The sequence below is a fragment of the Alternaria triticimaculans genome (genome assembly GCF_023758025.1).
Source record: "Alternaria triticimaculans strain BMP 0046 chromosome Unknown scaffold_5, whole genome shotgun sequence".
NCBI classification, from domain to species: domain Eukaryota; kingdom Fungi; phylum Ascomycota; class Dothideomycetes; order Pleosporales; family Pleosporaceae; genus Alternaria; species Alternaria triticimaculans.
In genome coordinates, this window is record NW_026055962.1 from 60,324 (window position 1) to 86,586 (window position 26,263).

Sequence of the window (26,263 nt, forward strand, 5' to 3'; positions counted from 1 at the left end):
ACCATACACTCAACAAATGGACGGCTTCGAGCCAGAGTATTGGAAACAGTTTGAATGAACATGCATTGTATTATCTAAATATATACGGTCGTAAAATCGATTCGATGCCTCATCTATTACTCATCCGAGTCGTCGTCTATAATCCGTCTGCCTCTTTTCCTTTGAACGACAGGCGCGTCTTCCTCCACTTCTGAATCAGAATCAAGAACGACAGCGTCCTTACTGCTCGCACCCTTCTTGACGAGCGGTGCATCATCGTCACTATCACTGCTGACAACTGCATCGTCGTCCGTGATGTCGCTGGTGAAGAGCTTCTCGCGTCTGGGTGTCCGCTTTGGTTTGGTGGCAGCTTTGACGACTGCTTGCGTCCCTGCCCCGACACCAAAGATATCAATACTGGGCAAGCTGGATGTAGGCACTACCTCTTCCTCCTCCCCTTCAATGATGAAGCTAGCCAGCTCCGAGTCATTCTGCCATGCAAGAGGGTCCTCCGGTTCATCCGCACCCAACGTGTCGTCCGAGCCAATTGTGTCGGCTTGGGATGGTAGGCGGAAACGGGGATCTGTCGGTGGTGGAGACGACTCATTGCCTTCCATAGCGAGGTTGGACACGCGCCAGTTAGGTGTTTTTGTTATCGGTGTTTCATCCAATGCGTCGGTGTCGTAAGTCGGCGTTTCCACAGCTGGTTTGTCTTTCCGCGCTCGACCACGAGGTGCTGGTGTTTTAGGGGTCTTCGGAGGTGCCATCTCTTTGGGTTTCGGCACTGGCTTTCCTTTTGGTTTCGGTGCCGCTTTCGCTTTTGGTGGCGCCTTCTCCTTGGGTTTCGCCGGTGCCTTTGCTTTCGGTTTCGGGCCAGGCTTTGCTTTTGCTTTGGTCGTCGGAAGGACCGGTGAAGCGGGTTCATCGTCTTCCCACATGTCTTCTGCGATGACTGGTGCAACCTCCGTATGCGACACAACGAAACCATCGTCTGCATCTGATTCGCAATCAGAATAGTGCAGATCGCGCTGGAACTTTTCCAGGCGGTCAGTGTCCATATCGTGCATGCGTTGCATAGTACCGGCAAAAGCCCGTGTGACACGACCTGGCCCGACTCGACGGGTTTTGTAAGGCAGGGTGCGCTGTCGCTCGGGAAATGTGCTCAGGTCCAATCCCCCAACCATAGGAGCGTCATCATCGTCGAAGACTGTCTGGTATCGCCTCTCGAGATCCTGCATCGCTGAGTCGTCCAAAAGGACCGGCTCGAGTGGTGGCATCTCAAAGGCTGTCTCGCTAGGATATACTGGCATAGCAGCTTTCTTCCCTCGACCCTTTGGTACAATCTCCTCGCCCATACGGCCTGCAGTGACGAAGCCAGTGATGACATCGTCTGGCATGTGGAATTTCTTGGGAGGCTTCTTTGTCCGCCTTCCCTTTTTCGGCTCTGGGAGCCAGTCTTTCTGAGAGTTTTCGGCGGGGATTTCTACCGCGCGTCGGTCAACGACTGGCTTGACATCTGGTGGTAGAATCCTGCGAGATACGTCGTCGTGGAAATTGAAGTGCCCTCCATCTGCAATAAGCTCTTGCATCTTGAGGTAGCTGTCGTTTGCCTTGTTCGCGTCATTTTCTTCCTTGCCTTCCATTTGAAGCATCACAATTCGTCCCTGGCGTTTTCGACCTGTACGGCCCATGCGCTGCAACATGCGAATCGGCGATGCTTTCGAATCGTAACAGATGATGAGATCGACCTCGCCAATGTCGAGACCTTCTTCACCAATCGAGGTGGCAATCAACGTGTTGAATTCGCCATTCTTGAACTTTTCGATAGCCTCCAACTGGTCCTTCTGCGACATACCCTCTGAATTCTTCCCGTGCGCTTGTCCGACGAAGATGCGTGGGCGAATCATCGGCTGATGTCTTTTCAGGATGCGCGCGATCTCTTCGGCGCTGTCACGAAAGTGGGCGAATACCATGATTCTCGTCTGCGAAGGAGGCGCGCCATCGACGTTTCGGCCATCACCTGCGTTAACAAAGTGATCCAGAATAACCTGCTGCAGATACTCCAACTTTGGATGCCCAACAAAGTTGTCGTCGTTGATCCACCCATGGAGACGCACCATCAGTTTCTTCCAAGCGTCACTATCGAGGATCTGCTTCTTATACTTGGACTTTGTTTTGGCAGCTTCATCCTGAAACTCCTTCATTTTGATGTAGAAGGGTCCCATGCCATGGTACTTCAGTAGATCCATTCCGTGGGAGATAGATGCGAGGATAGCAAAGATGGTGTGAACCGTGCTTTGAAGGCCGCGGTTGGCGTTTCGACCGACCTCTTGGAACCACTTCTTCTTGGCTTGTTGGCATCCAAAAGGTGTCAAGTCGCGGGGGTTCTTGCTCCAATAAGCGTTGAGACCAGCTATCGTGTTCACCAAGGGTTGTAGTGCTTGGCTGTATAGCTCCATACACATCTCCATCTCGTCTGTGTTTTGGAAGACTTTCTTGTCGATCTTGCGCTGATGAACATAGCTGCAGATATCCATGGAGTTCTCTGTTCGAATCTCTACTTTGGAAATGTCCAGACCGTCGATAACTTTCTGGACCGACTCAACATCAGCACCAGGTGTAGCCGTTAAGGCCAGTACTCGGAAACTCGTATTAAATCGGCGGAGGAAGCTGACGACCTCGACGTAAGCATAAGCGCCGGTCGCACGATGAGCTTCATCAACAACCAATAGTACAATCTTCTTGGGATCTGCGTATCCAGATTTCAAGTCGTTTAGGAGTGTCTGAGGCGTCATGAAGAAGACTCTTTTCTCTTTCCACTCTTCTGCGCGTAAGCCGGTCGACACGCCTCCGGTAAGCATTGTGGTGTACGAGCGCGGAATACCTGCGATGTGGAAGCAGGCTTCTACCTGTTGTGCCACGAGCGGCTTGGTAGGAGCAACAAAGACTATCTGTGCTTCCGTCGTCCATCGAAACCAGTTCAGTATGATCGTAGCTGCGATGAATGTTTTACCAAGACCAGTCGGAAGAGCGACGAGTAAGTTGTGAAAGAGACCTCTCTGGACGATGTTAAACTGGTAGTCTCGGATAGTACCCAGGTTTGTTGGATAGACCCAAGTCTTGATTGCTTCTGGATCCAGCTTGTGGTGAGTGGGTGGCTCTGCCTTCTGGTCGACGACAAAATTGTAACGCTTGTTTACTTGGGATGGGGCAATTGTACTATCAACACCCGCACGACCGAACAAGGTAGTTTGCCGTAGGCCAGTGAGAGGTGCGACCACCCGCTTTCTGGCTGACGTAACTTGTACATCGTCCTGCTTCTGTGGCGAGGAACATGAGGAGGCAAAGGCGTCAGATGGGAGATCTGCTAGGTCTTGGGTGAAGTCATAGGCACCTGTTGCCGTTGTCGTCGCAGCCCGAACTGGTAATCTTGGTGACTCGTCAATGTCGATGTCGACATCCCCGAATGAGTCTGAAGGAACTGGCGAAGGCGGCGCTTGCGGTGCGGGCCTAGATGATGCTGACTGTCTACCCGGCAAAGACACATTCCTCGTAGCGTCCAACCCATTCTGTTTCGCAGGTGCTGATGGCTTATGAACGCCAATCGTGGTAGCAGGCTTCGTCCATATTGCTCCTCGCGGCTTCCACGGTGGGGAGTCTGTTGGAGGTGGCTGTGTATAGAAAGTGTCTGGCATCTCGAGGTTGATGGTGGATACGTGAATGCGTTCTTTCCGTTTATCCGCAGCAGTCTCTTTAACGGGCGATGCATCTTCATCATAGCTTTGCTTCGACTGCGCTCTCTTTTTGCGACTTGCAGGCACGCTCTTTGCAGGTGAGACACTCTTGCTGCCCTTCTCAGACAATGTCTGATCGGATTCATCAAATGCGTCTTCATCCTCATCAGACGATACGAATGGGCCTCGGCGACGTCCTCGTTGTGCCTTGCGCGGAACAGACTCCGCTTGCTCATTTACGTTGCTGATCTTTCGCCTCTTGGCTGGCCTTGGTGAGGGCGGGAAGGCAGGCGTGTTCTCTTGCTCGGCCTGCGTTGCGGCATCGAGGAACTCCGTGTCGTCGAATTCATCGCCATACTCATCACTGTCGTCCATTGCGCTGGTGTATGAGAGGCGGCGTCACTTTATTAGTGGCGTGGTGAGGTAAATGTCGCGACGCGTCGTTTTCTAGCGCGTTTTGGCGCAGATGGATGGGGCAGGTGTGGTGGACCCCTGCAGCCCTGGAGTCCAGGCTACCACTGGTAAGGTTCCAGCCGACGTGCCTCGATATGACGCCGCCGGCCCGACAAGGCTTACCACACGAGGCATAGTCGAAACCCAATATAAGCACAACGGAGCCACTACTCGCCAAACCCCTATGTACTGACTAGTAGTGTAACAGTGCAATAAAAAGCGAGATGGCCTGCCCCGGATTCTCAGTGTGTGCGCCAACGTTCGTTCTTTATTCTGATTCAGCCTTCAAGTACTCGTACTTCCCACGCTCGCTTATCGCATCTTCAGCATACCTGTATTAATCCTCACAATCGAACCGCTATTTACAACCTTCGAGTAATACCCAAACCCAAACCAAATTCAAGATGAAGTACTCCGCTGTTCTCCTCTTCGCCATTGGCGCCTTCGCCCTTCCCCAGGATGCGTCTGTTACCAGCGCCCCAGCGGCTGCCGCCATTCCTAGCGGTCTCTCTCCCGCTATCAGCTGTGCCATGGACTGCGACGCCGGCGATGTGAACTGCCAGGCTGCATGCTTGGGCAACGCTCGCCCCAACGCCTCCCAGGCTATCGCAACCAACGAATGTGCCGCCAAGTGCGACCAGGGCGATGGCTCTACCTCCGACTCCATTGCCTACGCCAAGTGCGTCGACAGCTGCATCAACAGCCTTTTCCCCAGCAGCCAAACCGCTTTCGCCCCTGGCGCTGCTGGTGGCGCTGTTGCTTCCGGCTCTGCTTCTGGTTCTGCTGCTGCAGGTGCCTCTGCCTCTGCTACCGGCTCTGCCAACCCTACGGCTACCTCAGGTATGATTGTCATCGGCAGTAGATTCTGCTCATTCTTGTACTAACGATTACCCAGGAGACTCTGCCTCTGCCTCTGGAACCGAATCTGGCTCCGGAGCTGGTGCCGCCTCCACTGGTGCCGCCGACAAGGCTTCAGCTCGCATCGCTGGTGCCGGTCTCGCCGGTCTTTTGGCCATCTTCGCCTTGTAAACTTCTTCATCTACAATTTGGAACTTGCTAGGAGTTGATCGTTTGGTGGGAAATGAGGTGGGAAGTTGATGAGGGAAAAGACAAACGGAAAATGGCTATATCATGGTTGGATGTTGAACTTCTCGTGCGCGGAAGACAGCAGCCTATGGTGATACGATCTGTTTGGCGGCAAGATGCAGACAACGTGCAGAACAATTCAATCATACTGCCGTTCTAAGGAATGTACATGACCTATTGTCGCATGGGTATTCTGAAATGAGTGAGGTACCGTTGCGAGTTGCAGTGGTTGAGGAGGGGGATCCGCACTGGGGATGCTAGCGCAGCTAATGTTGGCGCTGGCTCGTGCGTTTTCCATGCAGGTCAGCGGCTTGACCTCGGCAGGCAGATGTCATCAAGGCCCCACCCCGACCATGACAAGTGCCCGCACACCTTGAAGAAATCAGGGTAATACATCGTGAACATATCCAGCCGAGACAGGAAATGGCAATCTCTGCGCCTTTCACAAAAAGAGTCAGTTTATCGGTGTTGGAGCCGAGCGTTGTTTGTTGCGATCCCGAACGGTGCCAGCACATTCCCAGCTCCCCAAGGTTGAAGTAGTATTGGCAAGCATCATGGCGCGGACACGGCTGTGTAAGTGGTTATATCTGCCCTCGGACCGAAAGTTTGATTGTTGTCGCTGAAAACCTTGCTCGATCAATGGGCATGAAAAGGGGCTTTGCGCGCCGTTGATGGACAGAAAACAGATAGGTTCCGGCACGGTTATGGCTCTTCGACCGATCTGCAAGCGCCTGTCGTTCCCGCATGCACCAAACTAGAGGGCGAGTCTAGGTAGGCGTCGCCGATAACCACCTTGCTGCGCTCTACTGTCGCAAAGTGACGTCCTGGTGATTCAGCGCATTTCACGAATTGCGTTTTGAAAGTTGAATGTGCCTTGAACATCTTTCAGCCACCGGTTGATTGCGGCCAGTGCCCTCCTGCAGTGTACACGACCGCGCAACTCGCACTGCGTGTACCGACTTGCCCAAGTCTGCCTATCGCCGTGTACCAGACGACGTAGTTCTCGTAGTTTCCATAACGGGACCGGATCGCGTGGCTTTTGAATCCAGTTTATGGCAAAAGAATCTAAAGACCGCCCCTTCAAGATGAGACAATGCTAACACATCCCCAACCGCCATGCTGAACCATGCTGGGTTCAAACTTTCATCAAGTACTTTGCTGAGGCATGAAACGTCTCTGTAAACCAGACGCGGTGGAGGGGGGTTCGAAGCGATGTGTTGTGAGTAGGCAAGTCCTTGACTGAAAATGATGTGCACCACTGAGTGCTGGTGGTGAAAGCGACCGTGAAATGCCCCGATAACGCAAATACAAGATAACGCTGTGGAGCTCTGAGATCACTCAAAGTCTTGTGACTATAGGACTCTGCATCGATATACGAGCGCGAGCGATGACGAAGAAGACTCTTCGCTGTTATCGCCTATTCGTCAACACGGGTAGGCGTGGGCACAAGATAGTTGTGTCGCAACTTCAGAGATCAAGTCAATGGGGTCTTTGAGCTGCGACCTGCCTGTAGGACCAGAGCAGTGTCGAAACCCGGCCCCGCCTCTGCTGCCCATAGACAGGTTGATCTGCAAGGCGCATTTCGACAATCACTCCACGTCTGTCTTGGCGCAAGAGTGTTGTGAGATATCGCAAGCTGAGTTCTCGGTCACTTGGCGGATTTTAGTCACCAACACGTTCGAAACGGCTCCCAAGTTCGAGTGAGGCCCAGCGAAGGAGGGACTGGCGCGTTCCGCGCAGAACCGGATAGGCCACTTTGGTTAGGGTCGGTTGCAAGCCTGGGGAGTGCGCCGGGTCGCACACGCAAGTCGCTGTCAACGAGACGGCTGCTTTGACAAGCCGTGTTTTGGCATCGGTGTCGTCTTCTGCGAAAATCCCATCAAAGCCCATGAGACGGTGCGTGGGCCACATTGTTGCTGCAAGTGCGCGAGCTGATGTGCGCCAACGATCACGTTAGCGAATGCCGGCAACAGCGAATGAGGAGCGGGCAATCTGAGGCCGACGAGGGTTGCTAGGGTGCGGCTGGGTGTCTGGGTGTTTCGAAGGGGGGCAACAAGGCAGCCGACACGATATGACTGAATGCGTCTGCTAGCGTCCCTTGTCTGCGGACCTAGCAATGCCGCTGGGTAATCCCGCGAAACGCACGGGTTGCAGGCACATGTGCGACACGACCATGGGCGGCGTTGGAGCTTCACCACCAGATGGAAGTCGACGATGGAGACGATCGGGCCGTCTGAACCAGGCTGATTTGGCCGGAACAGGTGGATGTGTAAGAGAGTCAGACGCGACTGGGCCTAGTGTGGCAGGGCCGCAGAAAGGAATAACAATAAACGATCCAGGCGCTCTGCATTTCCGGACACATGCGCGGGCAATGAGGCGCACGTCCTGACTCTGCCAGCTTCTTGGGTGACGCAATGTGTGCTGTGGAAGATTCGGCATCAAGCCTTTCCATCCACGGATCTCTGCCAAACGACGAGGTCTCGTTAAGACCAGTCGACCCTTGTCGGCGCTAAATCGAGTTAGACGATGGACTGTACCATACATCGCCTCCTTCCAACCTTCGTCGCCGCGCCCACGCCATCATCACAGCACTCGATACCAGGTCAGTAGGCCTGGCGAAATGTCGAGGCGCACGCAATGGATGAGATGTGATGAATATAATGCCTCAATTTGATGAAACCGAGTAGTGACTCGAACGACGCAGCCTGTCCGCTGGCCTATACATGTGGACATGACTGAGACAGGCGGAGCAACTGCACATTACAGAGATAGTCGCCGCATGATGGGTGCGTTGCCGGTGTATGTCAGACAGGGGTGGTGGAGATCGTTGAAGGATGAAGCCGTGTGAACATGAACGTGCAAAACCCATCAAAAGAACACATCGTGACAAAGGACCCATCAGCGCCCCCATCGTTTGCCGAACGACGCACCTGTACGGCGTGGGCGGGCGCGGGCGCTGCTGTCAGGGTGCTGTGGTTAGCAGCACCGATGAGAAAGATGAGATATGCGTAAGAAAGAACCTAGGTCCCACGGACGTAGCCTTGGGCCTAGCTTGGCACCGTTAGACCCATACTACAGCGAGTCCGCCATCTTCGAATTCCTTCAACCACTGCTCCCTTCTTCACTAATTCTTCCCCACACCACGCTTTCTTTCGTCTAACCACGAAACTTCTCCCGGTTTCGCCATCGGCCCCATCAAGCCAGCCGTCTTGAACCCCGAAAATACTCACCTTTGACTTGCTACTTCACAAGTTCGCGTGTATGCGCTGATGGGCCTTCTCATGCTGCGTTGATATCCGCACTTGACGGGCTTCTTTCTAGCGACAACCCTGGCGACAGCCCGCGCCTGCCTTGAAAGGGTTCTTCGCCGTCCTTTTCTCCGGCCGTTTTATTGATTCTGCCTTCTTCTGCAGTAACCGGCATGGCGGACACGAAGAACGGCGAAGGCGAGGCTCCGTCTTCGACGGCTGGGGACCAGTCCAATGCACCATCACCGCGCAACGAAGATGACGCGCAAAGCAATCAACTGCATCAACCCAGCGCTGCATCAGAAGTAGCGCCTTCGAAATCAACTAGCAAGGCTTCTACCAGGAATTCGACACCTGCTGCTTCTTTGGAAGTACGGGAGCCTGCACAAAACCCCAACGACGCGTCTTCTGCCATGGACGACGTGCAACCATCGCCCGAGGCGGCCAACGTCGCTTCAAATCAGTCCAAAGCATCGTCAAAGGAGCCAGATCAAAACGGTGAGGCGCTATCGTCATACGGTACGCGATCGCGCGGCCGTCCTGGCAGGTCGCGACCTAATTATGCTGAGGACACCGAAATGGACTTCGAAATGGGAGCTGCAGCCACAAATGGCAACGCATCTGATCCGCCGTCGCGTAATTCTGTGGCTCCCGAGAACGGCCACTCTGCCAGTGTGGGTGGGAAGAAAGGTTCCGCCTCTGCACAAGGCAATGCATCGTGGGGTAATTCCGGAACCAACACTAAAGAGACCGCGCCGAATCCTCATATTTCCGGCACATCAGCAACAGCTGCATCGACTCAATCAAGCACACCACAACCGCAGCCCGCAACCAAACGACGCAAAAATGCTGCTGCGAATGGCGCAAATGGTAGTCACGCGAGTGCCGCTGCGCCAAGCCAAGCAGGGGCGAAGCGCGGAAGCCATGCCAGCGCCATGGTAGCCGCCAACAGCGCGCGAGAGACCAACATGATGACGTTCGAAAACACGGGTGCTTTCCTCAAGGACGGTCACTTGGAAGCCGACGATGGCCAGATTCTTTCAGTCAACGGTAAGTTTTGATTTGCTTTGGCTGCAGCTGACGGTCGCTCCGTTACGCCAGCCACGTCTTGCGGCTTGATTTCCGTTTTCTAATTGGATGTGCAGATCAGGTGTACCTCGTGTGCGAGCCGCCCGGCGAGCCTTACTACCTCTGCCGGGTTATGGAATTTATCCACGTCGACAACGACCCCAAGAAGCGGATAGAGTCCATGCGAGTCAATTGGTTCTATCGCCCACGAGATGTCCAGCGCTACAACAATGACACTCGTCTGGTCTACGCGACCATGCACTCTGACCTATGCCCTCTGGCGTCTTTACGGGGAAAATGCCAAATCTTGCATCGGAGCGAAATCGGCGACCTCGACGAGTATCGCAAAACTAAAGACAGCTTCTGGTTCAACCAGGTTTTTGACCGCTTCATTCATCGCTGGTACGATGTCATTCCCGTCTCATCGGTTATCAACGTACCCGACAAGGTCAAGAAAGCCCTGGACGAGCGGTGGAAGTACATCTGTCTCGAGACGAGTCGGGTAAAGGAACTCACAAGCGCTGTCAAGAGCTGCAAGCGTTGTGTTGGATATTGCGCAGCGTAAGTCACCATTTACCCATCCACGTGACGGAGCTAACCTGATTAGGAATGACTCCGTTGAGTGCGCAGTCTGTCACAACACCTATCACATGAACTGCGTGCGCCCACCACTACTCAAAAAACCATCTCGTGGATTTGCTTGGGCTTGTGGCCCATGTAGCAGAGCGCAAGAGAAGAAGTTGGAGGCCCGCCTGGGTACCACTCACGAAGATGCCGAAGAGGAAGAAGTCATAGATGAGGAAGAGGAGGAAGCAAGCGGCGATACCAATGCAGACACACCGGACCCCGATTCCCAAGTCGACACACATCCTGCAACACAGGCCGAGATTGCTTTGGCTAAGATGTGGCCTATGCGATATCTTGGCATACACTGCCGGGTAGAGGACGCACTGCAGTACGACGATCGGGCCATTTACCCTCGCGCAAGTTCTCGGCTGGGACCTCGACACCAAGCAAACGTCAACGTCTGGCATGGACACCCTGTGGAACTGGTCAAACCTGCGGAGATTAAGAAGCGCTACGTCAAGGCTGCGGGTAACAAGAAGGAAGGCAAGCTATCGAAAGAGACGGTAGCGGCGATTGAAGCAGACAAGGCGGAGAAGGCTAAGCGCCCTAAGTGGGTAATGGACGAGCCGCCTGGTTATGTTCGTCGTGGTGAAGATCTGCCGAACAAGGACTCCAAGTGTACCGCGGAACTGATGTTCAAGATGCCTCCACTAGGAGTACACTCCACTCGAGGAGAAGACAACGCTCCCAACGTCACGGAAGATCAAGTAAAAGCCTACATGGACCGGGCAAGGGCCTTGGCCAAGTCGCATGTTGGAGTGGAACCGTACAACACGAACTTCTTGGATCGGTGCTTGACGCTCTTCACCAAATATCAGTACGACGCGGATGTAGCCTTGAAGCATGTCAAGAAGATCGACAAGCGGAAAGACTTGAAAGAACCAGAGCTGACCAAGGAAGAAGAGAAGAAGTGGAACGAAGGTGTGGCAAAATATGGTTCTGAGATCAGGCTCGTCCGCCAGCACACCAGCAAGACCATGTTCTACGGGGATGCCGTGCGCTATTACTACATGTGGAAGAAGACACCCAAAGGAAGAGAAATCTGGGGCTCTTACAGCAGCCGCAAGGGCCGCAGCAAGAAGGTTGAGCCTGACACACAATCCCGGCTTGTTGACGACGTAGCGGATGCCGCAGACGACTCGGCTTTCGACAGCGCAAAGGCCATTCAGCGCAAGCGGCTCTTCCAGTGCAAGTTCTGCACAGTTCGCCACTCTCGCCAATGGAGACGCGCGCCTGGCGTGACACCTGGTCAAATGATACCCCCGGATGGTCGTTCCAAGGACAAAACCGGATTCCTCATCGCCCTTTGCCTGCGCTGCGCGAATTTATGGCGCAAGTATGCAGTGACATGGGAAAATGTAGACGAGATCGCAAAGAAGGTCGCGCAGGGTGGAGGTAAGGCGTGGAAGCGTCGCATTGACGAGGAGCTCCTCCGTGAGGTCTACGCCGCGCAGTCAGACCCCAGCTCCAAGAACCCCACTCCGGAGTACGTCGAGATGCCGGCTGCTATCGCCCAACCGATTGCAGAGCCACCGAAGAAGAAGCAGAAAACTGCCGCCATTACCAACGGAGACAGTGGAACAACAACTCCTGTCAACGAGCCTGTCTCGAAGAAGAAAGAAAAAGAGAAGGCTGCCCCGGCGCCCAAAGCCCCAACTCCACCACCAGTTCCTGCGCCTCCAAAACTGAAGCCTTTGCCATGCGCTGTATGTCGGTCGTCGGAAGGTACGCGTCTAGAATGCGCAGCCTGTCGGTTGACTGTTCACAAACCTTGTTACGGCGTCGAAGATACGCGACAGGCAAACAAGTGGTATTGCGATCCATGCAAGAACGACAAGAAAGAGAGCGTGTCATATGTAAGTTGCAGGTTCGTCATTTCTGATATCATGCTGACCATTAAAAGACGTACGAGTGCGTTCTCTGCCCACAGCAGGAGAGCGAGCAAGAGTTCTATGAACAACCGAAGATTACGCACAAGAAGAGGACGGATCGTGATCGCGAAAGGGAGCGCCTAGAGAAGGAGCTTATTGACAGAGCCAAGGACGAGTATCGCCTTCGGCAACAAGAGAAGGGTCGACCGCTTGTACCCCGTGAACCGCTCAAGCGCACCGCTGACAACAACTGGGTGCACGTGTATTGTGCAATATGGCATCCTGAAATCAAGTTCAGCAGCGCGACTCGTCTCGACATGGTGGAGGGAATAGGGGCACCAACACTTCGGTACGACGCAGTCTGTAAGCTTTGCAAGACAACCGACGGCGCATGCACATCATGCCTGCAGTGCCACGCGACTTTTCATGTTGGCTGCGCGCACAGCAACGGATATACATTCGGATTCGACATGACCCCAGTCAAGGTCTCTCGCAGAGATGCCGTACCTACGGTGACTATGAACGGAGAGACGGGTACTCTGATCGCCGCGATCTGGTGTAAAGACCACGCTCCCAAGACTGTTGTCCACCCAATGAATGAACCCGTAGATGGAACAGACCTGATTGCGCTCCAGCTGTTCGCGCGGGAGTTCAAGCAGGCTGACCTCACCCTGACCGGTACCGCGCGCAAAGCCAATTTGGTGGACCAATCGACACGCATCGTACCCCAAATCGTGCCTGCGCCGGCCAACCGCCGAGCATCTGCAGTTGCAGCGCCCACACCCACGTCAGCCCGAGGTCGACAGTCCAACGCTGGTATATCAGTCAAGGAAGAGTCAAGCGAGCCAGCGGCGCCCAAGCCTGAGCGTAAATGCGTGCGCTGCAAGATCGAATCTAGCCCACGATGGTGGAAACTTGACGAGGAAACGGCAGCAACGCAAGCGCCTCGTATAGTAGACGGACCAATCGACCGCGACGGTACTGCAGATATGAACGGCCACATCGAGAAGAAGCCCGTCGTCGAGGAAGGCCAAATCGTCAACGGCAATGGCCAAGGCGATCAGCCAATGACTGATGCGCCAGCTGTTGCTTCACCAGCGCACAAAACCTTGCGGCTCAACACTGATGTGGACGCGGCTCCTTCAGCGTCATACATGTGCCAGAAGTGTCATTGGAAGAAACAAAATGGCAAAGATGATGAGGAGGAAGAGCGAGCGAGATCAGTTTCGATCTTCAAAGAGCCACCACAAACGTATCCACTGCCCGCGACTCAAATTCCACCATATCCACCACCACCACCAGCTTTGGCAGGAGGTTGGGCGCTACAAGGCGGACCGATACCAGGTCAGCCTCCGCCGTTGCCCTCATGGCATAGCGGTGTTCCTCCAGGGCCTGGGCATCCCCCACACCACATGCCCAACGGAAACGGTTACGGGCCACCACCACTACAAGCTCCACCTGTTGGTCATATTCCTGCATTCCACGCGCCATACCCGCCTCAGCCGAATGGGTATGCAGCCTTTTCAGGTGCACCGATGCACTCGGCGATAGCAGCGGCAGGGCTTCGGCCACCGTACTCTGGACCACCCATTAGTGGACCTCCCCAGTTACACCACAACAACGGCGCGATGATGGTCAACGGGGCTATGCAATCACCACGGACAATGCCCTATTCTCCAACCCATCCTCACGCACATCCTGCGTCGCGTGAAAGCCCATTCACGGCTCCTCCTCCAGTAGCACAGTACCCTGTGCTCCACCACGGAAGCCCTGCACCTGGCAGACCGGCAACACCCATGGATACAGTGATGCGGGAGGCACCAACAGTCACGTCAGCGCCCACTGAGCGGGCCAACACGGGGGCTAGCGCCAGTCCATCTCTTCGCAACTTGTTACATTAGACTTTCCTTTCCCTCGTTATCCTTTCTACTGTATACTCGGTTTCATTTGACCTTCAAGCATGGGACCGGAGTTGAAGCCTTTGGGCGTTTTCTATGTTCAGCGTCCGACGCAGGAATATCCCTCTCGGTGACGTAGCATTGCGAAACATGCGGGGACCTCTGGAGTCTACAGTGGGATGGCGGAAGTATAGAGTGCGATAGTGAGGTCTTCATTGGGCATGTTAATCAGGCGTTTGGTGGCACTATACCACAACGTTTACTCTGTGTTTTGTTTCTTCTTTGCTTTAGGTTAGCGAAGCCGGCATCCCAACGGCACTGAATTTGATCCAACCTATCATTATGACATGTCCATTGTGCGCGCGTCAGTGCTGCGAGGTTCTCCGCGTAACTCAATCTGTATCCCAACAGTACTGTACAATGTGATGTGTGAAAAAAGAAAGTATCTTGCGGCGGCGGCAACAGCGGCGGATGATTGCTGTCTAGCGGGAACACGCGCTACTCAACACGTAACACAAGGAAGTGTATGTTTCAATATAAAGAATCGAACCTCACCGACTGTTGCATCATGGTTCACGTGCATTTTCCAACGCAATAAATGCCACAGCCACATTTTGACAGATGAGGATGCGGAGTGAAGTCCGCCACATCCGGCCAGGCGGGCAAGGAACAAGCTTTCAGCCCTGCAGGGCACGGGACGCGCTCCACTCCTTTCCACGCGTCCCTTGCAGACCAGAGCTCCCCCGACCTCCCCAACCTCGAGGCTTCAGTTGCCCCAGCCACAATCTTCGTCACTTCTTTTTTTGGTTGTTCTTTTTGTCACTCATTCAATTCATCGTCGTTTCCATAAGTTTCCATTTCCTTCTCCTCAAGCCACTTCCTTAGTTATTTACCATCGAAGGTTAGCCACTCAACAGCCGCCCACGCATCCATCCCATCTTGAAACCCAACACACCCACGCCTCACACATCTGAAACAATACCCGTTGCCAACCCACTCCACACGCGACACACCTCCCTCTCGGGAGCCTAACCGACCGAAGGACAGAACGACGTAGCAGTGGCGCAGCTGTCCCATTAACCGCTCATATCGGCCATATCATCCTCCCTGGATTGCGGCACATACTGGGCTTATACCAGTCGATCTTCCCCTCTGCGATCCAACGTAGACATCCACGACTCGCACCACTATCTCTGCTGAGAATACACACACACCGCAGTTATGATTTCATTAACAAAGAGATACTGCGTCGAATTTGATGACGGATCGAGGGAGTGTGGCTTCGACGACAATGGCTTTTGGTACTCAGACGTATGTTTGGCTCATCACCCAGTGGTCTTCACAGGACTTCGAACTAACAAGATAACAGAAAGGCATAATCGTCAAATGGATTATCCTCGCAGCTTTCTTTTTCATATTCTTCGGTTGGTTTGTAGGAGGCCGCATCCACGCGAAGCAACGTCTGAGGAAGGGCCTACCGTTGCTCTCATACCATCGCGTACGTTACCCCTCTTCTCCAACCCACGCAATCCTTCATATATTAACGGTCGCAATAGTTCCTCATATCCTACTCTGAACGCCGCCGTCATGGTCAGGTCCCCCAGAACCACTTCACCTTCTACCAAACGCAAAACCCCTACGCACCTAACGCACCCAACCCGCAATACACACAAAGACAGGACGGCACATGGGCAGAACCCCCGCCGCTGTACCAGAACACTGATGCACCGCCCCAATACTTCGCGCCCCCTCCTCCCGGCGCCACAAAGATGAACCCGAACCAAGGAGCTCAGGGTATGGAGATGCCGGTATACGGTGCCCCACCACAAGGAGTACCACAACAAGCCGGACCTCAACAGAGCGGCGTTGTCGGTTCCGATGTCGAGCAAGGACAATCACAAGAACTGCCACCCCGGCCAGCAAAGGCCAAGATCATGGGTGTTTTGGATAGGTTCAGACGGTAGATAGGATGCACATACAAAACAGCTGCAAAAGGCGGATATACAAGATCGTGACTGGATCACGTTGATTGCATTTGATGTATAACAAGCGTTACAAACTATCCATAATAATTTCATGACCAACAACAAATAATACCATTCACTCAAACAATCATTGACTCAGTCAATGTCCATGGCATCTCCGTCTCCCTCTACAGGTGACGCCATAGCTTGGGGTATCGCATCCATAATCCTCGGTCCTCCAACCACACTACTATCCCTCCCGAGATCCACATCCACAGGCTCCGTCACGGGATTAACCTGCTTATCCCTAATCCTCTGCCGCGCCTCTACAATCGCCTTGCGCACATTGTCCTGCGCCTCGGGCACCGTCAAACTGCTCGGCACATTATACAGCACCAACTGGTTCTTATCCGTGGGCTTGGGCTCTGGGCCCTGTAAGATGTGCTGAGGGATTTTGGAGAGGTGCTTCTCGATGTCGGAGAGGAAGATGGGCGTTTCCTCGTCGGATTCTAGGTCCGAGAGTTCGGCGCTTAGGTCGGAGATGTAGACGCGGTGGGGCGTGTCTTCTACTTCCATGCCGCATGTTTCTTGGGAGGGGCTGGCGCGGACGTGGCGTGGCTTGCGGGGTTGTTGGCGACGTGGTGAGACGAAGGCTAGAGGGTCGCCGTAGGAGGTCGCGCCTTGGGGATGCCGGGGGAAAGGGGCGTCGGTTGAGCCTGGGACGGGGATGTAGAGGCGTGTGCCATTGTTGTCTACTAAGCTGTTGTTAGCATGGATTTCTATGTGTAAAGGGTGAGATAGAGCATACCTAGATTCAGCAGGTCAAACCGCTTACTCAGCCGCTGTTCATTCTCGAGCGAGCTGTCTGCGGCTCTCTTGGTGCCATGGGGCGCAATCTGTTGTTGCGCGAAGGGACGAGGGGAGCTAGCGACTTGCGCCATGCATCGCAGCTTTGGCAGGAAATCGTGCTACAAGTACTCCCGCAGACAGCCGATTGGTAGGGGTGGTGTGATGGATTAGCGATAGGGCTGGTGTTGGGATCGGGACATGGTGGTTGTTATACTGGGAGCGCGGTCGTCTAGGCGCACTTACGTGAAGCTTCCAGAAGGGCTGAGGCGCGCCATGTCGGTCCTCCGAAGCTCCCTGGGCCCGCCATCGACAGGACAGCCCCGCAGTTTGCTTGCTGCAGCTCGAGCCGCCCGCACCCTGCCCACATGTTTTCGTGAATGCTGCTATCAACGCGAGCTGCCCCTCTGAGTCACCATACGGTTAGACGCCTGCCCTTGCTCGCGACCCGTCACTCGCACCTTCCTCGTTCGCATTCGCCTCGGCTCGTCCTGTCTAGACGCTGCACGAGACTCTTCACCTGCACTCGCCTTCTCTCGCTGCCCCTCCCCCACGGCAACGCGCCGGCCGCAAACATGTCGCTCATTGAAGAGAAGCACGAATGGGGCGCCGTCCGCGTGCGCCAGACCTTCCTGGACTACTTCAAGGAGCGCGGACACACGTTTGGTGCGTTTCCGTCTCAGTGTTCAAGAGTCGACATCTCTTGATGCTATGAGTCCAACATGTGCAAGAATGCCAATTGACAGCAAACAGTGCCTTCCTCATCCGTCGTGCCCCTCTCCGACCCCACCCTCCTCTTCACCAATGCGGGCATGAACCAGTACAAGGCCATCTTCCAAGGCACCGTCGACCCCTCGTCCGACTTCGCACAGCTCAAGCGCGCCGCCAACTCGCAAAAGTGCATTCGCGCCGGTGGAAAGCACAATGACCTCGACGATGTGGGCAAGGACAGTTACCACCACACCTTCTTCGAGATGCTGGGCAACTGGAGTTTCGGCGACTACTTCAAGTCGGAGGCGGTAGGCTTCACCTGGGAGCTGCTCACAAAGGTCTACGGCATAGATCCCAAGAGGTTATACGTCACATACTTTGAGGGTGTGCCAGGTGAGCTGGAGCCGGATCTGGAAGCCAAGGAGCTGTGGAAGAGCGTAGGCGTACCGGAAGACCACATCCTGCCTGGTGACATGAAGGACAACTTCTGGGAGATGGGTGACCAGGGACCATGTGGACCTTGCTCAGAGGTACACTACGACCTAAGAGAGCCAGTCAACGGAGAATACAGAAACGCTGCGTCGCTCGTCAACATGGACGACCCCGAGGTCATCGAGATCTGGAACAACGTCTTCATGCAGTACAACCGCGAGCCCGACCGATCACTACGACCGCTACCGAACAAGCACATCGATACTGGTATGGGATACGAGCGATTGGTCTCAGTGCTGCAGCACAAGAAGTCCAACTACGACACCGACGTCTTCACACCACTGTTCAAGAGGATACAGGATATTACTGGAGCGCGGGAATACAGGGGCAACTTTGGGGACCAGGACCCAGATGGTATCGACACTGCATACCGAGTCGTCGCGGATCACGTCCGCATGATGAGCTTTGCCATTGCTGACGGTGGTGTACCGAACAACGTCGGTCGGGGATACGTCGTTCGCCGAGTGCTTCGGAGAGGTGCACGATACGCGCGCAAATACTTCGAGACGGAAATCGGCGACTTCTTCTCCAAGATTGTACCTACGCTAGTTGAACAGATGGGCGACATGTTCCCCGAGATCAAGAAGAAGCAACAAGACATCATGGAGATTCTGGACGAGGAAGAAAAGGCATTTGCCAAGTCGTTAGATCGCGGTGAGGTCATCTTCGAAAAGTACGCGCAAAAAGCCAAGGTCAAGGGCTCGGATGAGCTGCCAGGAGACGATGTTTGGCGATTATACGACACCTACGGTTTCCCTGTTGATCTGACGAAGCTCATGGCTGAAGAGCGCGGCCTGAAGATCAAGGACGAGGAGGTTGAGGCGGCACAAGAGAAGGCTCGCGAAGCTAGCAAGGGAGATAAGAAGGCTGGTGCCGTAGTCGTCAAGTTTGATGTACACGACCTTGGTGCGCTTGAGAACATGCCCGAAGTCCCAAAGACCGACGACTCCGCTAAGTTTGGCCGCGAAAACATCACCGCTACCATCAAGGCGATATATCACAACAAGAAGTTCCTCAAGAGCACGAAAGAGGTACCGGAAGGCGAGCAATTCGGTGTCTTGCTTGACAAGACAAACTTCTACGCCGAACAGGGTGGTCAAGAGTTCGATACTGGAAGGTTACTTGTAGATGGCGAGGCCGAGATCAGTATCGAGAACGTGCAGGTGTATGCCGGCTACGTGTTACACACTGGATACATCAAGTACGGCGAGTTGAGCGTAGGCAGCGAGGTTATTGCAGAGTTTGACGAGCTCCGGAGACATCCCATCCGCAACAACCACACCGGTACCCACGTCCTCAACTACGCTCTTCGGGAAGTCCTTGGTAACGAGGTCGACCAGAAGGGTTCTCTAGTCGCACCAGAGAAGTTGCGTTTCGACTTCTCGCACAAGGCTGGTCTGTCAGATGCAGAGCTAGACAAGGTCGAGAAGATCTCGTCCGAGTACATCAAGCAGGATTCACAAGTCTACGCCAAAGAAGTACCACTCGCATCCGCAAAGGAGATCCGCGGTGTCCGCGCCGTCTTCGGCGAGACCTACCCCGACCCCGTCCGCGTCGTCTCCGTCGGCGTCCCAGTAGAAGAGCTCCTCAGCGACGTCAAGAACGAGAAGTGGGAAAAGCTGTCCATCGAATTCTGCGGTGGCACCCACGTTCTCAAGACAGGCGAAATCAAAGAACTCGTCATCCTCGAGGAATCTGGCATCGCCAAGGGCATCCGCCGTATCGTCGCGGTAACCGGCCAAGAAGCCTACAACGTCCAACGCATCGCGCGCGAATTCCAAGAACGCGTCCAAGCCATGGGCAAGATGTCCTTTGGCCCCGCCAAGGAAGCCGAAGCGAAGAAAATCGGCGTCGACCTCAACAACCTGACCATCTCCGCCATCGCAAAGACCAAGCTGCGCGAGGAGTTCGCCAAGATCCAAAAGAGCATTCTGGACGAGCAGAAGACTGCTGCGAAGGCCGATAACAAGCGTGTGCTCGATGAAGTGACCAAGTTCTTCGAGGACGACAGCAAGAAGTTCATGGTCAAGAAGCTCGAGTGGTCGAGCACGGTTAATAAGGCCATCAGCGAGGCTATCAAGACTGTCTCTGGTCCGAAGAGTGCACTCAAGGATCGGAGTTTGTATCTTTTCTCTGCTTCGCCTGAGGAGGGTAAGGTTGTGCACGGGTGTTATGTTAGTGAGGTATGTTCTCCCCCTTACTCCCTCCCCAATGCTTTCGTGTGGGAGAGTCGAAGGGTTCGTGCTAACGTATACGACACAGCCGTTCAAGAACGCAGGCGCCGACGGACCTAAATGGGCCGCTGCTGTTACTCCTATTATCGGTGGTAAGGCGGGTGGCAAGCCGGGCGCTCCCACTGCGATTGGCCAGGGTACGAATGCGGATAAGGTTGATGAGGGTGTTGCGGAAGCGACCAAGTTCATTGAAAGTCTTAAGCTTTAAGGTCGTTCGGTTGGACTGTGAGGGTGCGTGTATGATCCAGTCGCTGTACTGTGAGATGGCATGAAGCTTAGACGTTACGAAGATCAATGCATGTGTATGACTTGTACTGCTTGCTTCGAATAGATTATGTCTTCCTGTTCTGACTGTCAGGTCAAGTATGCAACTGATATCACAATGTGGCACTTCATCACTTTGCACTTCAGGCCAAAATGCCAGTTTGGAGTTAACAACCAGAAAACTAAACAGGTCTGCCAGACTACGTTAACATTAAAATATGCAAAGTGAGTAGCTTAACGTTAATGTAGGCTCTATAGTATTTAGTTCTGTCTTAGTTTAACCTAGTTCTACGTTAATGTAGACTCTATAGTGTTTAGTTTTCTCTTTAAGTCAACGTAGTTCTACATAAACGTAGGCTCTACAGTATTTAAATTTTTCTTAGGTTAACGTGGTTGGTTCTATAGAAAGCAACAAACTACAAACTACACCGCTCACCCCCTCCACACCAAAAACACATAACACACGCCCCCCAGCACAACCACCGTCCTCAAGCTCGTCCTGAGTTCCCACCAAAACAGTGCCAATCCCTTTCTCCGTTTCCGCGGCTTCTTGGATACTTTGGTACTAACACCGTAGACTCTGACCTTCTTATCTCCTGCATCGTCGTTGTCGACGTCGAAGTCTTTGGCGGGATCGTAGCCGGCGTGTTGGATCAAGGGGAGTTGGTATTTCGAGTGCTGCTGTTGTTGGTGTTGGGTTCGTGCTTGAGTAGTCGCTCGAGCGGATAGGTTGCCGTTTCGTTCAGAGGAGGTTGATGAGTTGGAGGAATGTGATTCCTTTTCCAAAGTAGTAGCGGGAGTGTTGGTAGTAGGCAATAACGGACTTTCCACCTTTTCGTCCTCGCCATTCGAGACAACGCCTAGCATAACACCCGCCGCGCGAACGAACAGCAGCAACAGTGTCAACCCGAACAGACTCCCATATCTCAGAAACGTGCCAATCTGATCCGGTAGCAGACACAACTTTGTTTGAATCGTCTTACTCGCATCTCCCCCATTCAACGGCTTCCCAAGCGTATCAACTGGATTCCACAGACTAACCAGCACAACACCTGGTAGCCTAACGCCCATAGCCCAGCTGATACTTTTAACCGTGATCTCGCGTATGCCGCCGCCAGCACTGGTATACGCTTTATGCACCAACTCGCAGTAGTCGTGGTCGTCGCCCGAAAAGGCATACCGGATATCACCGACCTTCTCAGCGATGTCAGCGGTGATTTCGCGGTTAAGCACGTTTTGGTATTGGTAGCCGCCGCGAACGGAGATGGCGTTTCGGTCGTCGTGGTCGAGGGGAGGTTGGCCCGGTGGGGGAGGCGTAGGAGGCCAGTGTTCGCGGAGGGGACCGCAGGGTGTGCCTGGGGCGCGGTAGAGGGGCACGTGGGTGAGGAGGATGGTGGGGAATTCGGTGATGTCGTCGTTGGCGTGGGGGAGGGGGGAGGTGGCTAGGTCTTGAGCTGGGATTGCGTGGTGTGGCATGCCTGGGTAGGGTCGCAGGCCCTGTTGCGCTCGTAGTTCGCGTTGGATTAGGCGCTTCTTGCGCTTCTTTGCGTCGGAGAGGAAGTCTTTTGTGGGGCGCCATATCTTTTCGACTTGTTCTGGTGACTCCTGGCCGAATGCGCTCAGGGAGACGCTGTCGATTGAGACGAAGGTGTGGTTTGCGATGACGTCGATTCGGTTGCCGTCGCCAAAGTAGGCTTCGAATCTGTTTCGGACGCCTTCTTGTACTCCTTTAGCAAATCCCAGGTCATGGTTGCCAGGTAGACTGCTTATGAGCTTCCGCCCAGGCTGTCCTGGTCTCGCCTGCATGCCGCCATCACCCCAGTGCTTGAAGAAGATGTTCCCGAATCTTCTGTACTCGTTCATCCAAAAGTCGTCGCCATATTTGCGGTACTGCTTCTCCGGCGAGGTAGTTGTGCGCGTAGACCATTCGCGGCCACCGTCGAAGAGATCGCCGAGGAAGAATATAGTGTCGGGGTATAGGACGGTCTGGAAGCGAGAATAGGTGCGACGTAGGTACAGATCGGTGTATTTGTAGGCTAGAGGATTGAGGGGCCACGGGCGGCCGGGGTAGGTGTGCGGATCTATGAGTTGCGGATCGGCGACGAAGATGAGTCTGTGAGGGTTTGCGCCGGTTTCCTAAAGTTGCGATTAATTTTGCATAATCTAGTAAATATTGCGAGATATAGACGTACCCAGTCCTCCCACTTGTCCCAATGGCAGCTCTCGACGGCGCTGTTGAAGATACCTCTCTCGCCCCAGTACAGAACCACCCACCACAGCAGCACCAGCCCGTTCACGAGGGTAAAGAGCCGCTTAAAGCTCCAATTCCCACTTCGCAGCTCATTTCTCTTTCCCTGCACAGCAGGTCGTATGCGATATAGAAAGAAGGCTCTGCCCAACCGCCATGCTTGGTGTGTCAAGCTCTCGGGTTCTGAGTATGCGCCGACGGGAATGCCATACTCGTCGTAAGTGGTCATTGTCTGTCAAAGGAATGAAGGAGTTGCTGGCGCAGCATTTTTGAGAAAGGATGCACGTGAGGGGAAACGTTACGCAGTCGTGAGCATGTCGCCTGCGTAATGCTCAAAGGGGGACTGGGTGCGGCGTGTTCATGGTCTGGGGAAAATGCGGCCCAGGGTCCGAGGCTGATCCAAGGCTGATCTGCCGCCGCTACCATGGCACGAGAGGCTCGACTCTCTGCAGTGTAACCCTGCTAACCAGGTGAATGCATGAATGTTACGAACATCACAGGAGGTAGGCCAGCTAAACTTTCATCTGAAATATGCAAGTGATATCATTTCGAACATGCTAAAAGTACAAACAACATTTTCCCTTTCTAGTACTCAAGTGTCACCTCTTGACCCTTGACCCGACCGATAACGATCTCGGGGGCGTACTTGGGGATAACCTCATCGTCGTGAAGCATCTCAAATTCCTCTGACGCGTCCTTGCCCATGTGGCTGAAGAGCGCCTGAGGACCTCCTGGGTGCTCATCTGTCCAGTTGGTGACATCCATGACAATGCCCTTTACTGCAATCCATAGATCATCCTTCTTGTTGTGCTTTGCAACCTCCTCGAGCGAGAATTCCTTGTCGGGGATGCTGAACTTCTTGGGTGCGTTAGGCTTAGTAACCTTGCCGGGGTCATTTGAATCGCCGTTCGAGGACATGACAGGTGCGGAAGACAGCTGCTTTTGTTGCTCAACGGGGTCTGACGAAGAGCTGGCTTGAGCGTTTCCGCTGACACCGTTACCCCACTCAACGGAGACCTTGCCCGGTTGCGATGGGTCGATGTGTAGCGAGATCTGACCTAGACGGTTGACAGCAGCGCCACCGGTCTTGTTGAGCGCTTGTTGGAAAAGGTACTTGGAGGCGGAGTCTCCAGCTACGCGACCGTAGACGACGCAGCCAAGAAGGGATGATCCACCGAGACGGTTGGCACCGTGGACACCACCAGCAAGCTCACCGCAGACGTACAGACCGTCGAATGGCTTGCCGTCGGAGTTCAAGCACTGTGCTTGGTCGTTGATCTCGATACCACCCATGGTGAAATGGAGCACAGGCTCCATCTGCGCAACGTGGAAGGTGTCGTTGATGTCGAAGGGCAGGTTGTGGAAGTACTTCTTGTTCCACTCGTCCTTCTTCTCGCCCTTGGCAATGGCGTTGTAGCTTTGGAACTCGGCCTGGAGGTCCTTGTCGCTGACACCAATCTCCTTGGCGAGCTCCGCACCAGTCATCTTCTTCATCAGGCCACGGCCGGAGTAATGTCTTGTGTGGAAGTCGAGGACGTTGGATGCCTTGGAGTTGAGGACGAGGCGAATGGGCCAGTTGCCCTTTTCCTTCTCAGTCCACATCATGCCGGAGACGTAGTCGCGGTGACCGAGGTCGTCGCAGAAGCGCTTGCCCTTGTTGTTGAGAAGGATACCACCCTCACCACGGAGAGCTAGAAACTGTTAGCATACGAAGGGTAAAGGTAGGTGATGCACGTACCTTCAGCGGCCAAGAACTTGGTCTTTGCTGTAGGGTCCTTGGGGTCGACGAGACCGGTAGGATGCACTTGGACCTTGTCCATGTCGATGCCGTTAGCACCAATCTTCATCAACATCTTGTGGCCGTCACCGGTAGCGTGAGCGCCGTTGGTGGTGGAGAGGTCGTAGGTGTCTGGCCTCCATTTCTTCAGAAGAGAGTCCTCTGTGAAGTCGGCGGCGTAACCGCCAGTCGCCAGAATGACGGGTCCCTCGAGTGTTGTCTCCTCGCCGCCGAATGTGTATGTGACACCGGTGGCACGGTTGCCCTCGGTGTTGATCTTGGAGACCTTGGCCTTCTTGACGAGCTGGACGCGCTCTGGCTCCTGCTCGGCCAACTCCTCGAATCGTTGCATCAGAGCGTATGTGATGGCCATTCCGGGGAACTTGGCATCGTGGCCACGGTGGGTACGGGGTTGGGAGTGACCGCTGTCAAAGTCAGTACATGTGTCAGATTCGGGAATACTGTCGGACATACCCCAACCGCGAGACGAGAGTGAGGTCTAGGTTGAAGACGTCCATCAGCCACTCGACGGCAGCAGCGGACTTGTAGGTCAGGACCTTGATCAGATCTGGCCGCGCCTTGTCTCGCGCAGACTTGAGTGTGTCATCGTAGAACTGCTTGACGCTGTCGCCGATCTTCTCGTCGACTTGGGTCCTTGTAAGAGCACCGTTGATTCCCGATGTGGCCTTTGTGGAGTTGCCTCCCATGAAGTTGTTCTTGTCGAGGAGAACGACATTTCCACCAGCGAGGTAGATGGTGTGAGCAGCGCTCAAGCCGGACACTGCCATCGTGGTTAGCCATGCGCGTGACGGTGTATGATGCAGTGATGCTTACGGCCAGCGCCAACAACAATGACTCTCTCAGGCATGGTGGTAGATGCGGATGAAGAGGGAAGGGGAGAAAAGACGGGGTATGGAGAGAGAGCAGATGAAGGCGAAAAGTCTGGGGATCGGCTTCTGCTTTGTATGGATGCAACGGATGGCTGCTCGGCTTCCGTCTAGCACTTGGAGCGCAACTTGTGCCTCGGAAGTGGAGAATGCGCTAACCCGCATGCACTTACAAGGTTGTCGCCGCGCGGGCCAATCACGCGGCGGCGGTTTGTCTGCTGGCAATGCGTGAGCCTCACCAAGCCCGGCCTGCGCTGCGCTGCTGATGTGAATATTGAGCAACGGTTCAGCTGTTGCATGTGAAGACGCTCGTCGCCGTCAGCGCCCACATGACTTTGGTATGCGCAGCGTGGTTGGCGGCAGGCGGTTGGCTGACCTCTCCATCGGACGGAACGCCGAGGAGCTGGGGCTTGCTGGGAAACCTGGGGCAAGTCACGCGTGGGAACGCGCAACCGTGGAACTCGCCGTTGGCATGTGAAGGCTAGAGCACATGTCCACGCCTGATGCTAAGCCTGCCTAGCCAAAACAATAGATCTGGAACATCGTAGACGCAATACATTTGCTGCGCGACTTCTTCTTCGTCTTCAACTCTTGCGATGTTCGTTGATGGTTCAGCTCCACGATGCTCGTTATGGCAAATCATCCCGCCCAGGCATCATAGCCCGATCGGTCTTTGCTCGCACGACCGCGACAGTCAGCGGGCGATATTGCCGTCTTCGGAACTGACTCTCGCTCCAAAACCATGTCGGAGCATCATCTTACACCGACTTCCCACGCTGCTCCGATGTCAAGGTATAAGACTCTGCATTCAAGACCAATCGTGCCCAGGTGGTCAAACTGTTCGGATTTATGTTTTTCGGGGTAGCTGTTGCCGAT

At 54.3% G+C, this 26,263-nt stretch overlaps 8 protein-coding genes across 8 annotated transcripts; 4 read left to right on the forward strand and 4 right to left on the reverse strand.

The window, feature by feature from the left end:
- Positions 1–116: 116 nt before the first annotated feature.
- On the reverse strand, positions 117–4,088 carry J4E78_004338 (uncharacterized protein; the record flags this gene model as incomplete). Its single annotated transcript, XM_049364967.1, has 1 exon — positions 117–4,088. The coding sequence occupies one exon, from the start codon at positions 4,086–4,088 to the stop codon at positions 117–119; it is 3,972 nt and encodes a 1,323-aa protein (XP_049222768.1).
- Positions 4,089–4,570: 482 nt separating this feature from the next.
- J4E78_004339 (uncharacterized protein) lies at positions 4,571–5,195 on the forward strand (the record flags this gene model as incomplete). Its single annotated transcript, XM_049364968.1, has 2 exons — positions 4,571–5,006; positions 5,062–5,195. 2 exons carry the CDS (start codon positions 4,571–4,573, stop codon positions 5,193–5,195), a joined length of 570 nt encoding a protein of 189 aa, XP_049222769.1.
- A 3,478-nt stretch (positions 5,196–8,673) lies between these two features.
- On the forward strand, positions 8,674–13,660 carry J4E78_004340 (uncharacterized protein; the record flags this gene model as incomplete). The annotated part of the gene is given in 7 exon segments (XM_049364969.1): positions 8,674–9,550; positions 9,646–10,129; positions 10,293–11,901; positions 11,995–12,051; positions 12,126–12,415; positions 12,563–13,576; positions 13,594–13,660. The coding sequence occupies 7 exon segments, from the start codon at positions 8,674–8,676 to the stop codon at positions 13,658–13,660; spliced, it is 4,398 nt and encodes a 1,465-aa protein (XP_049222770.1).
- Positions 13,661–15,185: 1,525 nt separating this feature from the next.
- J4E78_004341 (uncharacterized protein) lies at positions 15,186–15,928 on the forward strand (the record flags this gene model as incomplete). Its single annotated transcript, XM_049364970.1, has 3 exons — positions 15,186–15,275; positions 15,334–15,462; positions 15,560–15,928. 3 exons carry the CDS (start codon positions 15,186–15,188, stop codon positions 15,926–15,928), a joined length of 588 nt encoding a protein of 195 aa, XP_049222771.1.
- Positions 15,929–16,084: 156 nt separating this feature from the next.
- J4E78_004342 (uncharacterized protein) lies at positions 16,085–16,869 on the reverse strand (the record flags this gene model as incomplete). Its single annotated transcript, XM_049364971.1, has 2 exons — positions 16,085–16,683; positions 16,737–16,869. 2 exons carry the CDS (start codon positions 16,867–16,869, stop codon positions 16,085–16,087), a joined length of 732 nt encoding a protein of 243 aa, XP_049222772.1.
- A 480-nt stretch (positions 16,870–17,349) lies between these two features.
- ALA1 (Alanine--tRNA ligase) lies at positions 17,350–20,419 on the forward strand (the record flags this gene model as incomplete). The annotated part of the gene is made up of 3 exons (XM_049364972.1): positions 17,350–17,440; positions 17,528–20,160; positions 20,240–20,419. The coding sequence occupies 3 exons, from the start codon at positions 17,350–17,352 to the stop codon at positions 20,417–20,419; spliced, it is 2,904 nt and encodes a 967-aa protein (XP_049222773.1).
- Positions 20,420–20,907: 488 nt separating this feature from the next.
- On the reverse strand, positions 20,908–22,952 carry J4E78_004344 (uncharacterized protein; the record flags this gene model as incomplete). The annotated part of the gene is made up of 2 exons (XM_049364973.1): positions 20,908–22,611; positions 22,668–22,952. The coding sequence occupies 2 exons, from the start codon at positions 22,950–22,952 to the stop codon at positions 20,908–20,910; spliced, it is 1,989 nt and encodes a 662-aa protein (XP_049222774.1).
- A 356-nt stretch (positions 22,953–23,308) lies between these two features.
- J4E78_004345 (uncharacterized protein) lies at positions 23,309–25,368 on the reverse strand (the record flags this gene model as incomplete). Its single annotated transcript, XM_049364974.1, has 4 exons — positions 23,309–24,414; positions 24,462–24,925; positions 24,975–25,281; positions 25,335–25,368. The coding sequence occupies 4 exons, from the start codon at positions 25,366–25,368 to the stop codon at positions 23,309–23,311; spliced, it is 1,911 nt and encodes a 636-aa protein (XP_049222775.1).
- Positions 25,369–26,263: the final 895 nt, after the last annotated feature.